This window comes from Mirounga leonina, unplaced genomic scaffold (assembly GCF_011800145.1).
Source record: "Mirounga leonina isolate KUSES-001 unplaced genomic scaffold, KU_Mleo_1.0 Mir_126, whole genome shotgun sequence".
NCBI classification, from domain to species: Eukaryota; Metazoa; Chordata; class Mammalia; order Carnivora; family Phocidae; genus Mirounga; species Mirounga leonina.
This window is the reverse complement of record NW_023270314.1, coordinates 17,889,711-17,903,828: the sequence shown is the minus strand read 5'-3', so window position 1 is coordinate 17,903,828 and position 14,118 is coordinate 17,889,711. Positions and strand designations below refer to the sequence as shown.

Sequence of the window (14,118 nt, the reverse complement as noted above, 5' to 3'; positions counted from 1 at the left end):
GACCAGGAGAGCAGGCATTTTGACGGAGGTGAGAGAGGCTCCCTGATGCCAGCTACTAAAGAAATAGAAACCTCAGTCCTGCCCTTACAAGGAACGGAATTCTGTCAACACACTGAATGAGCTTAGAAGCAGATTCTCCCCGTACAACCTCCAGCAAGAAACACAGCCCTGCTGTGAAAAGATGAAACAGCCCATGTTTTCGGCCTTGTGAAACCTGGAGCCGAGAGACCATGGAGCCGGGCTGGGGCCCAGTCTTACCTACAGAGAATAAATGAATGTTATGGTAAGTCCCAGAATTTGCAAAGGCAGCAAACGAAAACCAGTATATGCTCTATGAGGGCATGGATCCCCACCTCAGAGTTTTCTTCATGCTGTGTTGCAGAACCTAGAATAACACCTCACAACAACAGACAATAAATACTTGTTGAATGAATGAATATACACGGCATATGCATTCTTTCCCATGAAATCTGTATTTTACGAGATGATAGAATTTTTTTGCCCCAAAACATTGAAGAAAAAATATTAAAAATGTAAAAGGTGAGTTGATTTGAAAACGGTCTAATCAGTAGTTTGTATCTTTGAAGTTAGTGGTGGTTGGCTACCACCTCCTAATGTACTGGTTTTCAAAATGCATGTTATAACATATTGGCAGGTCATAAAGCAATTTATGGGGTTGAGATAGGTAAGAAGGAAGGAAATAAAACAAAAAAACCCTTAGAATTTTAATTTTAGTGTGGGGTGTATGAGTGTGTGTGTACACTGGATCACACTGTAAGATGTATTTCTTACTCTAAGTACCATCAAAATAATTGGAAAACAAGGGCCCTAAAGGTCACCGTACTCTATGCTGTGGACCAGGATGCAATTTAGGGCCTGACCAGAGGTGAGATGAAGACAAATGAATGGTGAATGTGTCTGTTAAGAAAGGGCTGATCAGGAAAGAACTACACTATCCCGCATCTGTGATTAAATTTGCAAGGCAAGAGAGAGCACTATGGTTGAAGAATTCACACAAATTGCACCATCTTAAGGTGAGGAAATGAACCTTTTTCCTCTTGCTTGCTTTCTTTTCTTTTCTTTTTTTTTTTTTTTTTTTTGGCCTTGGGGCTGGAATAGTGCCCCTGGACAGTGTTCAGAACCCCACCCCCACCCCCCATCACAGAACAGTCACTGAGTCTTGGTATAAAATCCAGCAACATCTGGAAGAGGATGACTTGAGGCTTTAATCAGCAAAGCATCCTAAAATTCTGTTTCTTTTCTCCCTTACAGGGAAAGGATTAAAAACCCAAATACTTATCCGTCTTCTGAGATTAGCCAGTTATTAGTGTCATATAAATTTAGCTGGAGAGGAAGTTAGAAATGTCCTTGGCACGTGGAACCAAAAAATAAATCCTGGTTAAAGGAACTCGAAATTGAATCTAACTCAATATTCTCATTTATTTTGCAGATGAGGATGCTGAACTAAAGGCTTATACTATCCCCATTATTATAAAAATGTTACTCTTATATTTATCCATGATTCCAGTGTTTGTCAGTGGACTGTATATGGATGACTAGAATAATGCAACTGTACACTATTCATTCCCCCACTCTAGGGCATACGCCTGGTTGGCAGGGACCATACCATACATCTTTGTACTCTCATTAGTGCCTACTGTGGTTTGGGAAATTAAGATAATACCTGCAATACACTTAGAGTGCCTCGTACACTCTAAGAGCTAAGTGAATGCCTTCATATATGCTTTTGTTGCTTTGATTGTAATAAGAGCATTGTTATTATTACAGGATGTTTATGCATGGGAAATTCTTCATACCTGCTGATTTTCTTTGCATTATTTGCCAAAATGAAATCATATTTTACACACTTAAAATCCACTTATATTTGAAGAGACTTTAGAAAAAGAGTTCTTATCTGCTTGAGGCACTTTAAGTAAATTAGTAAAGATGAAAGAATTCCAATTAGTTAAAAATTACCCAGAAAATGTGTCAAGTATCTGAAAAGTAAATAGACCTAGGATTTGTGATTCATAAAGATAATATTTCTAATGAAAATACAGAATCTTGTATACTCTGAAGGTCATCTTTCTTTAGGTAAGAACCAGACTTAAGAGCTGCATGACCATTGGTGTTTAGAACCCATAACCATGGCCTCGGACTGTGAATTCTAAGATCAAAATGTGACTTCCTTTAGGAGATGTTCCACAGAGAAGGAATATCACAACACTCAAAGAAATGAATCACAGTCTATTTTTTCTGAGGATCCAACAATGTTATCAAAGATTTTTTTTTCTCAAATCTTACAAGCTCTACAGCACCTTTCCCCCTGCTACTTTTGTATTATATAGAGTATAATTATGTGCTCTTTCACACTGGAAAGAGTATTCTTTTATTAATGACTCTTTGAAAAGTTCTTTATTATTTATCTTTGAAAGTGAGTTTGAAATCGAAGGGCTCTCATGACTTTTCCTTTCTTTCTTTTTAACTTTGGAGTTCTTAAAAGTAATACAATAGGTGGTTACAGAGGTCATAGGCAGTCATAAGTTTCCACCTTTAAGGTAAGAAATAGGGTTCAGGAAACAAAGGTTGCATCCTCCTTTTCCTCCAGATTAAGTGTTTGGGGTACTGAAGAACATGACTGCAAAATGCTGATATTCCAACAGGGGTTGTCCATTCTTTGCCTTTTCTCCCTTGTTGGGACAAATAGAAAATGGATCAGAATAATAAGCTTCCTGAATCTGGTACAAAGACAGAGGGGGGTATAATTCACACCTATAGTAGGAATGTAAATTCCAAATTAGTCTTAAATGAGGAATTCACCCAGCCCATAATCTGTAGCCAATTCTGGAAAGAACCACCACATCTCTGCTGAGGCTAAGCAAGTCTCATTGCTGTTTTTAGCGGACTGCTTTTTTTCTAACATTCGGCCTACCGGAGCACTCCAGATTGAATATGGGCAATTAAAAGGAAGGGTGTACATTATTGCAAATTTTAATCATTTCTCGAGCCATTTTGCTTGCAGTCATAATCCCACAAGACCAACATATCTTGCATAAGAAACTCAGATGACTTTTGACTGCAAGCAACTCTTCGGTTACTTAACCTATTCATGCTTAACTTCTGGACTTTCCCCATTTGTGGCTGGAACCTGCCAAATCAGGACTGCAGTGGCTGCTTGGCTTCCCACAGCCATGGCTAACTTATTTAAGCCTGGCAAATGAACAATAATGCCAATGAATCAAAAAACGATCAGAATTCTTCTCGATTCCACTGCTGCTATTTATGTATGGCAGGAGCTACCTCTGCCCAACACTTCCATGGTGTACAAAGTAATACTGGGCCAGAGCTATTTCAAAAATTGGTATCTCCTGTACTTTTTGTACTATTTCAGTGGAGACAGCAGAACAGTAATAACCTGATGACCTCGGAAACTTTGTTTTTTGAGGCCTCAGGGAAATGTAGCCAAATTGTTTTGGTAAACCAAAAAAACACTCAAAATTGCACATAATTTTGCCTAGCCATTTGGAATACCATGATGTCCCTTGAGTTGGAAATGTCTACATAGCTTCCTACTCACCAGCAGTCTTTTTCTTGTGAAGAAAAACAAAAGATAATCATTTACTTTAATTGTATTCAAGAAACTCCATCTTTCAGGAGGATCTAGATATGGTCTTCCTCACGCCTCTCATCCATCTTGTTTAATTACAAGATGAAAACCAGCTAAATGTGAAGAATTGCGGAGACTGAACTTTAAGTTTGGACCGCTGAGAATGTGGCACAGCCCAGAGGGAAGCAGCACTTCTAACACAATTTACTGTGGGAATTTAGATCTCATGGTCCTGACCTTTTCATTTCAACGATCCAGAAAGTTAAAGATAATTTTAAAGGTCTCCCTAATATGAATAGAACGGTAGGAAGCTTTCCTCACTATTACTTAAGAATAAGTTAAATTATCTAGTTTAAACTACAGGTTAAGAGATTAGGTTCTGGAATGAGACTGCTCGGTTTGAACCCTGGCTTCCCTGTCCATTAGCTGTGTGACCTTGGGAAGTCACTGAAGGTTTTGAAACTTTGGTTTACTCATCTGTAAAAAGGAGATAATAATATTATCTTCCTCACTGGGCTGTTAAGAGGATTAAATGTGCTCATTCACATGAAGTACTTTGTTCGGTTTATGGCATATGTTTTAAGTATCCAATAAATGTTAGCTTCCTCGTGTCCACTGAAGTAATAAAAAACAGAGTTTAGTCGTAGAGTGCTATTTTTTTTTTTTAATTTGCTTCAGAATCTCAAATCTTCAATGAATTTCCCTGAGTGCTATTTTGGACTAAGAATTTATAGTGTTAGGGAAGGAAATATTTTCATGCTATAAAAAACATAAGTAAATTTCATATTGCCAGGATGTTTTTAACAAATCAATATGGTTTATATCATGTGCTAACTGAATAATACAATTATTCTAATTAACTGATCATGCACTCTGTGGGTTTGGGAAAAGTATGTCAGCATTTAGCCAACAAAAAGAGTCATGAATAATTTGAAAAATATGAACTTATTATTTATGCTATTAGAAACTTACTTTTGTGTGTCTGAACAGACTGTGCACTAAACATATTATTCAAGAGACTGAATTATATATCTGATAGGATTTAAAAATAATCCTCTTGAATATGTCCAGAGAGGTTTAAAAAAAAAAAACAGAACTATTATTAAACAATGTGGTAAATTAACCAGTCTCTGGTTTTACGTTACTTTTTATAAAATATCATCTTATATCATTATTCTGTTCTAGTCCCCAATTATCCAATTCTGATCAATAGTCTGCTTTCCCCTAAAAGCAAATAGCAAAACAAGACAGAACTTTTGTTTGCTGATTCTACAGAAAATTTAAATTCTGCCAATCCAGAATATCCATGGAGCTAATTAGGAAAGCAAAGAATAAAGCTAACCATTTTTCACTTCTCTCCCATGTCCCAGAAGTCAATCAGTGCAAGCTGAAAGACATCATTGTCTGAAGAGTATTCTTTTCATACTGACTCTGAGATTTAGAAACTGCTCTCAGTAACTCCTTACAAAGTTAACCATTAGAAAACCATTTATTGACCCAGAAATCAGGAAGATCAAAATAATTACTTTCATAAAAATGAAAGACTCTTAGTTGTGAAATTGTATTGAGTCATATGTAAAATAAATTCTTTTTTCCCAGAATATATTCAAATTATTGTCCATTAGAAGAATAAGGGATTGAGGTCACCTTCTCAGCATTTACCATGCATCCTTGGGAGGTTTCACATTACTATCAGTATCTCATGAAAGAACACACAACATTGATTTATTAAATAACATGACAGTTGATGGCAATCCATAGAAGATGCTATTCTGGGCAAAAAAAATGTGCTATGAAAAAATGAATTAGGAAGAAAATGGGGGGGGGAATGTAGTATGGAAAACTATACTCTTCATTCTACAACCATCACTTAACGATGTTACTGCACATGTCCATGCTCTATAAATTCAGAGACATTTTTGCAATCCCAAGCTGGCAGTCCACTTACCCTAGTTGTTTTCACTTTATTCCCAGAGGAACAGCTCCATCCTTTCCGATCCGGAAGAACTTTACATTCCTCTCCCTCAAGACATGGCTGCATATGGCACCACCATTTCTGTTCCACTATTGAAGCTACAGGAGATTTAAAAAAAAAAAAATCAATTCAGTGTTTTCTGTTTGGGCTAGTTAATTCTCCGGGTGCACATTTAAAGAGGAACAAAGGGCACCGATCTTTCCCACTATTAGGTAGATTGGGCTTTGAAGCATGCTTCTCTTTTTGTCCACAGAGGCTAAATCTTTCTAGATATTCTGACTAAAAGAATTTGTATTTTCTATTTTAGTTTATTGTGGTAAGAACACCTAACATGAGCTCTACCCTCATAACAAATAGTATTGTTAATTAATTAAATGCACATTATGGAAGGATTTTTTTTTTCATGTGAATGTACAGGGTTCATGAAAACTAATATATTGGAAAGAAACTTATGTAGACATACGCATGCACTGATTTACCTAAACATATAAGAAAATCAACCTATGACCAGTTTAGAGTCAATGTAATACTTCTCACAAGTAGGCTAAAATTAGGAGGATACTAGAGTTAATGCAATTTTTTTAACTGTGGGCAGTAACCATCATCAAGGAATGAGCCATGCTAACAGGAATACTTAAATTATTATTTATGGTAACAGTAATTAAATAGATCCATACAAAGATGTATGTCCTATTGTAATTAGGTGAACCCTCCAATGAAGAAATTAATATTTTGATGGATCTCCATAAAAATCAATATTTCATGTGAATTCAAGGTACAATTACAAATTCACTCATTTGTATGGTGCTTATTATTTTTTCATTCTTAAGAATCATCCATGGGTTTAGGTCACCATACTGTTTAATCCTCTATTTTCATCTCTCCTTTCCCAATTAATTTACACACACATGCCCTCCACAGGTAAATCAGTATTTCATGGTATCAAAGTAAGAAGCACATGGACTTGTTGGAACCTCACTAGAATGCCTTTTGTTACAAAACTGCATAAGGTCTTAGACCTTCTTCCAGAGGATTTTAGATTTCAGAATGCCCCCCTAAATAATCTCTCATCAACCACATGATTTATGGAATGGTCCCTCAGGACTGACCACAGTCAACAGCATTATAGTGGAGTTCCAGTTCTAACCAGTCCCCAGGTACATGACCACCATGAGCAATGGAAGAAGTCGCACCATCCACACAAGATGGAGCAGCTCGCGTGGTGCCTGCGACCTGCCCAGGGAAGCAGGAGCACTTGACTGTCTGTGATCGCTCTTCTATCTTGTTCTTATTACAGCATCTGTGGAGTGCCACCACCTCGCAAGTGCCCGTTTTAACATGGTGAGCTGCACAAACAAAAGAGATAAGACAACATTGAGAAAGTTTTGGATTCTCCCCCCTCTTTTTAATTAGAAGTACATTAAATATAGCTCTATAAGGGATCCACCATGCATGAAACTAGAAACACAACGATGCTGACTCCATATGCAGATTTGATTTCTTTTCTAAATGTGCAAGGACCATTTCTGTCAGTAAATGCTTGGTGAAGCAGGAACAATTAGTGACCAGATTAGAATGAGCTGTTAGAACGGTCTGAAATATAGAGACAATATGTGGCTCCATCAAAAACATACTTATTTGCATATGACTTTTTTGTCCAACATGTTAATCAAAGAAAAGCTAACCCCTTGACAAGGCGCCCTGCAATGGGGCTAAGAACAGACCTCTTCTCAAAGTGCGGGAGGGCTAAGGTTACATTGTTCCTCTAGGGGTGAGTGCAAAGGCCAGACAGGGAACCTCTTTTCAGAAAGCAAGGAGGTAAAGGGTGGAACCCATCTCCTCAGTATTCCTCTGCCCAGTTTCCCTGGGAATGAGCTAATTGGGAATTCTTGAAATTGCTGTCATTTTCCTGAAAGTCCCAGCCAGTGTCAGTCCTAAAAATCTTTTTTTCCCATGTTGCCTTGAGGGAACAACTGCCACCAATAGCCAACAACTGTAGCCAGAATGTGGATAGATTTATATCTAGCCTGGGAGCCCCATCCAATAAGCTGTGGGGCTCCCCCCACCCAGCCCATTAACCTGGCAGAAAGGCGCCTGAATGCTTTGGGTGCTTGAGATTTGTGGACCTCACTTATCACATTATGATAGGGTTCTAGTTTGCCTTTACTTTTTTTTTTTTTTTGGAACCATTTCATCTTCAGAGTATTAACCCTACTTTGAAACAATAAAGCAGAAGTTTCATCTACTAAAAATAAAAAGTTTAAAATCAAACATTAGTTGAAACACTGCTTTCAGAAATTTAAAAAATGTCTTATAAAAACCAGATCTGAAACTGTTTAACATTATAAACATATCAAGACCCATTTTGTAAATGAGACAGTATATCATGTATTAATCTTCCCCTTGGGGATGAGTATCACTGTGCAGAACTCAGGTTAGACAGCTTGCTTAGATTTTTCTTGCAAGAGAAAACAAATCACACATCGTCCATCCCTCCATGCAAGACCAAGAAACTTGGGTGTGACATATGGCTTTGACATGTGATCCTCAAAAGAACTTTCAAGAAACAGATACCATTTCCATTGCCACAAAGATTTTCCTGCCACTGTAGATACAAATGGGGATTTCTCTATGTTTAACTCAAACATAAGGCTATCTCTGTGGAAAGCTTAAAAACTTGAGAGCCAGACTTCTTACTTCTTCTGCTCTAGAAAATATTTTCTTAGCTAAGGATGATTCAGTTTGGTTTAATTTATTGAATACTTTGCATTATATCATACAAGTCAATATGCTAACTTTTTGTACTGCACTTCACTTAAGCACATTTTGATTGAGTCAATACCACACCTCAGGTATAGTTCTGAGTATTGGGGATATAATGATGAAAAGGAGGGACATAAAGCCTGCCCTCAGCTCATATTCCTGTGTAGAAAACAAATTATAAATACCTGTTAATGATTAAGACAATACTAGATTTTTAAGCTCTTGAAGGAACTGCAGTAGAGTAAGGGGAAAGTAATCAGGGAGGGAAAGTGTATTTTTGTGTCAGAGAGGACCCCTGTGAAATAATCAGAATGATGACCTGAGTGCTGAGAGGGAAGCATCTGTTATGAGGACCTAAGAAAGAAAGGGCATTCCAAAGAGAGCAGCAGCAAATGGTGGGGAGCTGAAATGGGAAAATGTGTGATGTGTTCCCAGGACAGCAATATGACTAGTGTGGCAATAGTGCGGTTGAACAATTGGGAGATCTAGTGAACTGTGTCAGAAATGTGGGGAGAGCAGGGGACTAGGAAAGATGGCAGAGGAGTAGGGGACCCTATTTCAACCGGTCCCCAGAATTGAGCTGGATATCTACCAGACCACTCTGAGCACCCACGAAACCAGCCTGAGATGTAAGAAGATCTGGATCTCTACAAACAAAATATCGCAGGTGGTTGGTTTCGAGGTATGAAGCGGGGAGCCGTGATTCCACGGGCAGATATCGGAGGATAAATGGCAGCAGAGGGTGCCTGGCCGTGGGAATCCTACACCCCTGGTGAGCGACAGCCTCGCGTGCTGCAGACGGGGCACAGACTTGCAGACTTGTAGCAGCGGGGAAAGGACTCTAGGGCAGCTCCCAGGGTGGAAACTGGAGCGGTGGGGTCGCATAGGTGAACTGGGGGCAGCTGGCGGTTTTAGAAGCACAAAGGGCAGAGACGTGCCCCGACCTGGAGGCATGACTGGGAGCGCTGCGGAGGGGCGCACAACCCAGGATGCTGCAGTTTATAGCAGCACGGACAGAAACGGAGAGAGTGTGGCCTGGAGAGCTCACTGAAGAACAGACTGCAGTCTCTCCACTCTGAGGCAGAGGGTTGGAAACAATCTCTTCTGCTCTGACTCACGGAAGAGACACGGAAAGACGCCAGGGAAAGCCGCCAGAGAATAAAAGCCCCAAACATTGATTCCCGCTGAGCCCATCCCCCACCACGGGGGGCAGGGCAACTCCGCCCAAACAGGGTTGCCTGAGTAACAGTGCGGCAGGCCCCTCCCTCAGAAGACAGGCTGGGAAAACAAGAGGCCAGCAACCCTAAGGTCCCAATAAAACAGGTGCATCTTGCTTGGGTTCTGGTCAATAATTTGGACTCTATACATTCCCTCAAATACCCATCAACAGAATGACTAGGAGGAAGAAGAGCCCCCAAAATAGAAATGACTCAGAGATTATGACTTATGCTGCAGATTTACAAATGGATGCAGATATAACCAAGATGTCGGAGATGGAATTCAGGCTAGCAATCATGAAGACAATGGCTAGAATGGAGATATCAATTAATGGCAACATAGAGTCTCTAAGGGCAGAAATGAAAGTTGAATTGGCAGAACTTAAAAATGCTATCAATGAGATCCAATCCAATCTAGATAATCTAACAGCTAGGGTAAATGAGGCAGAAGAATGAATAAGCGACCTGGAAGACAATATAATAGATAAAAAGGGAAAAGAGGAGGCCAGGGAAAAACAACTCAGAATCCATGAAAATAGAATCAGAGAACTAAGTGACACCATGAAGCGTTCCAGTGTCAGAATAATTGGAATCCCGGAGGGAGTGGAGAGAGAGAGAGGACTAGAAGATGTATTTGAGCAAATTGTAGCTGAGAACTTCCCTAATCTGGGGAATGGAACAAACATTCACGTCCTAGAGGCAGAGAGGACCCCTCCCAAGATCAAGGAAAACAGGCCAACACCCTGGCATGTAATAGTAAAACTTGCAAATCTTAGAACCAAGGAAACCATCTTAAGGGCAGTTAGGGGGAAGAGATTCTTTGCATATAGATGGAGGAACATCAGAATAATGTCAGACCTATCTACAGAGACCTGGCAAGCCAGAACGGCCTGGCAATACATATTCAGGGTACTAAATGAGAAGAACACGCAGCTAAGAATACTTTATCCGACAAGGCTGTCATTTAGAATGGATGGAGAGATGCAGAGCTTCCACGACCAGCAGAAACTGAAAGAATATGTGACCACTAAGCCGCCCCTGCAAGAAATATTAAGGGGAGTTCTATAAAAGGAGAAAGAACCCAAGAGTGATACACAACAGAAATTTACAGGGACAATCTATAAAAACAACGTCTTCACAGGCAACATGATGACAATTAATTCATATCTTCCAATAATCACTCTCAATGTGAATGGCCTAAATGCTCCCATAAAACGGCACAGGGTTGCAGATTGGATGAAAAGACAGGACCCATCCATATGCTGCCTACAAGAGACTCATTTTGAACCTAAAGATACATCCAGACTGAAAGTGAAGGGATGGAGATCCATCTTCCATGCCAGCGGACCTCAAAAGAAAGCTGGAGTAGCAAATTCTTATATCAGACAAATTAGATTTTAAACTAAAGTCTGTAATTAGAGACACAGAAGGACACTATATCATTCTTAAAGGGTCTATCCAACAAGAGGATCTAACAATTGTAAATATCTATGCCCCCAACATGGGAGCAGCCATCTACATAAGCCAACTGTTAACCAAAATAAAGAGTCATATTGATAACAATACATTAATTGCAGGAGACCTCAATACTCCACTCTCAGCAATGCACAGATCATCTAAGCAGAAAATCAACAAGGAAACAGAGCTTTGAATGATACACTGGACCAGATTGACCTCATAGATATTTATAGAACATTCCATCCTAAAACAACAGAATACTCGTTCTTCTTGAGCGCACATGGAACTTTCTCCAGAATAGACCACATACTGGGTCACAAATCAGGTCTCAACTGATACAAAAAGATTGAGATTATTCCCTGCATATTCTCAGACCACAATGCTTTAAAACTGGAACTCAATCACAAGAAAAAATTTGGCAGAAATTCAAACACTTGGAAGCTAAAGACCACTCTGCTCAAGAATGTTTGGGTCAACCAGGAAATCAAAGAAGAACTTAAACAATTCATGGAAATCAATGAGAACGAAAACACATAAGTCCAAAACCTGTGGGATACTGCAAAGGCGGTCCTAAGGGGGAAATACATAGCCATCCAAGCCTCACTCAAAAAAATAGAAAAATCCTGAATTCACCAACTAACTCTACATCTTAAAGAACTAGAGAAAAAGCAACAAACGATGCCTAAGCCATGCATTAGAAGAGAAATAATTAAAATTAGAGCAGAAATCAATGAATTAGAAACCAGAAACACAGTAGATCAGATCAACGAAACTAAAAGTTGGTTCTTTGAAAGAATTAATAAGATCGATAAACCACTGGCTAGACTTATCCAAAAGAAAAGAGAAAGGACCCAAATTAATAAAATTATGAATGAAAGGGGAGAGATCATGACTAACACCAAGGAAATAGTAACAATTATTAGAAATTATTATCAGCAACTATATGCCAATAAACTAGGCAATCTGGATGAAATGGAGGCCTTCCTGGAAACCTATAAGCTGCCAAGACTGAAACAGGAAGAAATTGACAACCTGAATAGGCCAATAACCAGTAACGAGATTGAAGCAGTGATCAAAAACCTCCCAAAAAACAAGAGTCTAGGGCCTGATGGATTCCCTGGGGAATTCTACCCAACATTCAAAGAAGAAATAATACCTATTCTACTGAAGCTGTTTCGAAAAATAGAAACAGAAGGAAAACTTCCAAACTCATTCTATGAGGCCAGCATTACCTTAATCCCCAAACAAGGCAAAGACCCCATCAAAAAGAATTTCAGACTGATATTCCTGATGAATATGGATTCCAAAATCCTCAACAAAATCCTAGCTAATAGGATCCAACAATACATTAAAAGGATCATCCACCACGACCAAGTGGCATTTATCCCTGGGATGCAAGGGTGGTTCAATATTCGCAAATCAATCAATGTGATAGAACACATTAATAAGAGGACGGAGAAGAACCATATGGTCCTATCAATTGATGCAGAAAAAGCATTTGACAAAACACAACATCCTTTCCTGATTAAAACTCTTCAGAGTATAGGGATAGAGGGAACATTCCTCAAGTTCATAAAATCCATCTATGAAAAACCCACAGCAAATATCATCCTCAATGGGAAAAGCTGAGAGCTTTCCCCTTAAGATCAGGAACACGTCAAGGATTCCCAGTCTCACCACTGTTGTTCAACATAGTACTAGAAGTCCTAGCAACAGCAGTCAGACAACAAAAAGAAATAAAAGGTATTCAAATTGGCAAAGAAGAAGTCAAACTCTCTCTTTTCACAGACGACAAGATACTTTATGTGGAAAACCCAAAAGACTCCACCCCCAAATTACTAGAACTCATACAGCAATTCAGTAATGTGGCAGGATACAAAATCAATGCACAGAAATCAGTTGCTTTCTTATACACTAACAACGCAACTGTAGAAAGAGAAATTAGAGAAACGATTCTATTTACAATAGCACCAAAAACCATAAGATACCTCAGAATAAACCTAACCAAAGAGGTAAAGGATCTATACTCTAGGAACTACAGAACACTCATGAAAGAAATTGAAGAAGACACAAAAAGATGGAAAAATATTCCATGCTCATGGATCGGAAGAATAAACATTGTTAAAATGTCTATGCTACCCAGAGCAATCTATACCTTCAATGCCATCCCGGTCAAAATTCCAATGACATTTTTCAAAGTGCTGGAACAAACAATCCTAAAATTTGTATGGAATCAGAGAAGACCCCAAATCGCCAAGGAAATGTTGAAAAAGAAAAGCAAAGCTGGGGGCATCACATTGCCCGATTTCAAGCTATATTACAAAGCTGTGATCACCAAGACAGCATGGTACTGGCACAAAAACAGACATATAGACCAATGGAACAGAATAGAGAACAGAGATGGACCCTCAACTCTGTGGACAAATAATCTTTGACAAAGCAGGAAAAAACATGCAATGGAAAAAAGACAGTCTCTTCAATAAATGGTGCTGGGAAAATGGGACAGCCACATGCAGGAGAATGAAACTCGGCCATTCTCTAACACCATTCACAAAGATAAACTCAAAGTGGATGAAAGACCTCAATGTGAGACAGGAATCCATCCAAATCCTAGAGGAGAACATAGGCAGTAACCTCTTTGACATCGCCCACAGCAACTTCTTTCAAGATACATCTCCAAAAGCTAGTGAAACAAAAGCAAAAATGAACTTTTGGGACTTCATCAAGATAAAAAGCTTCTGCACAGCAAAGGAAACAGTCAACAAAACAAAGAGGCAACCCACAGAATGGGAGAAGATATTTGCAAATGACCCTTCAGATAAAGGGCTGGTATCCAAGATCTATAAAGAACTTCTCAAACTCAACACCCAAAAAACAAACAATCAAGTCAAAAAGTGGGCAGAAGATATGAAAAGACACTTCTCTGAAGAAGACATACAAATGGCTAACAGACATATGAAAAAATGTTCATCATCATTAGCCATCAGGGAAATTCAAATCAAAACCACATTGAGATTACCACCTTACACCAGTTAGAATGGCCAAAATGGACAGGGAAAGAAACAACAAATGTTGGAGAGGTTGTGGAGAAAGGGGAA

General features: G+C 39.0%; 1 protein-coding gene across 1 annotated transcript in view; it reads right to left on the bottom strand.

Annotated features, from left to right (window-relative positions):
• Positions 1-14,118, bottom strand: part of TAFA2 (TAFA chemokine like family member 2) — a 451,862-nt gene that overhangs the window by 32,993 nt on the left and 404,751 nt on the right. The window contains exons 3-4 of the mRNA XM_035002254.1: positions 6,776-6,928; positions 5,556-5,680 (exon numbers count right to left, since the gene is read on the bottom strand). Of these exons, the coding sequence (XP_034858145.1) occupies positions 5,556-5,680; positions 6,776-6,928 (278 nt within the window). The remainder of the gene's footprint in view (positions 1-5,555; positions 5,681-6,775; positions 6,929-14,118) is intronic.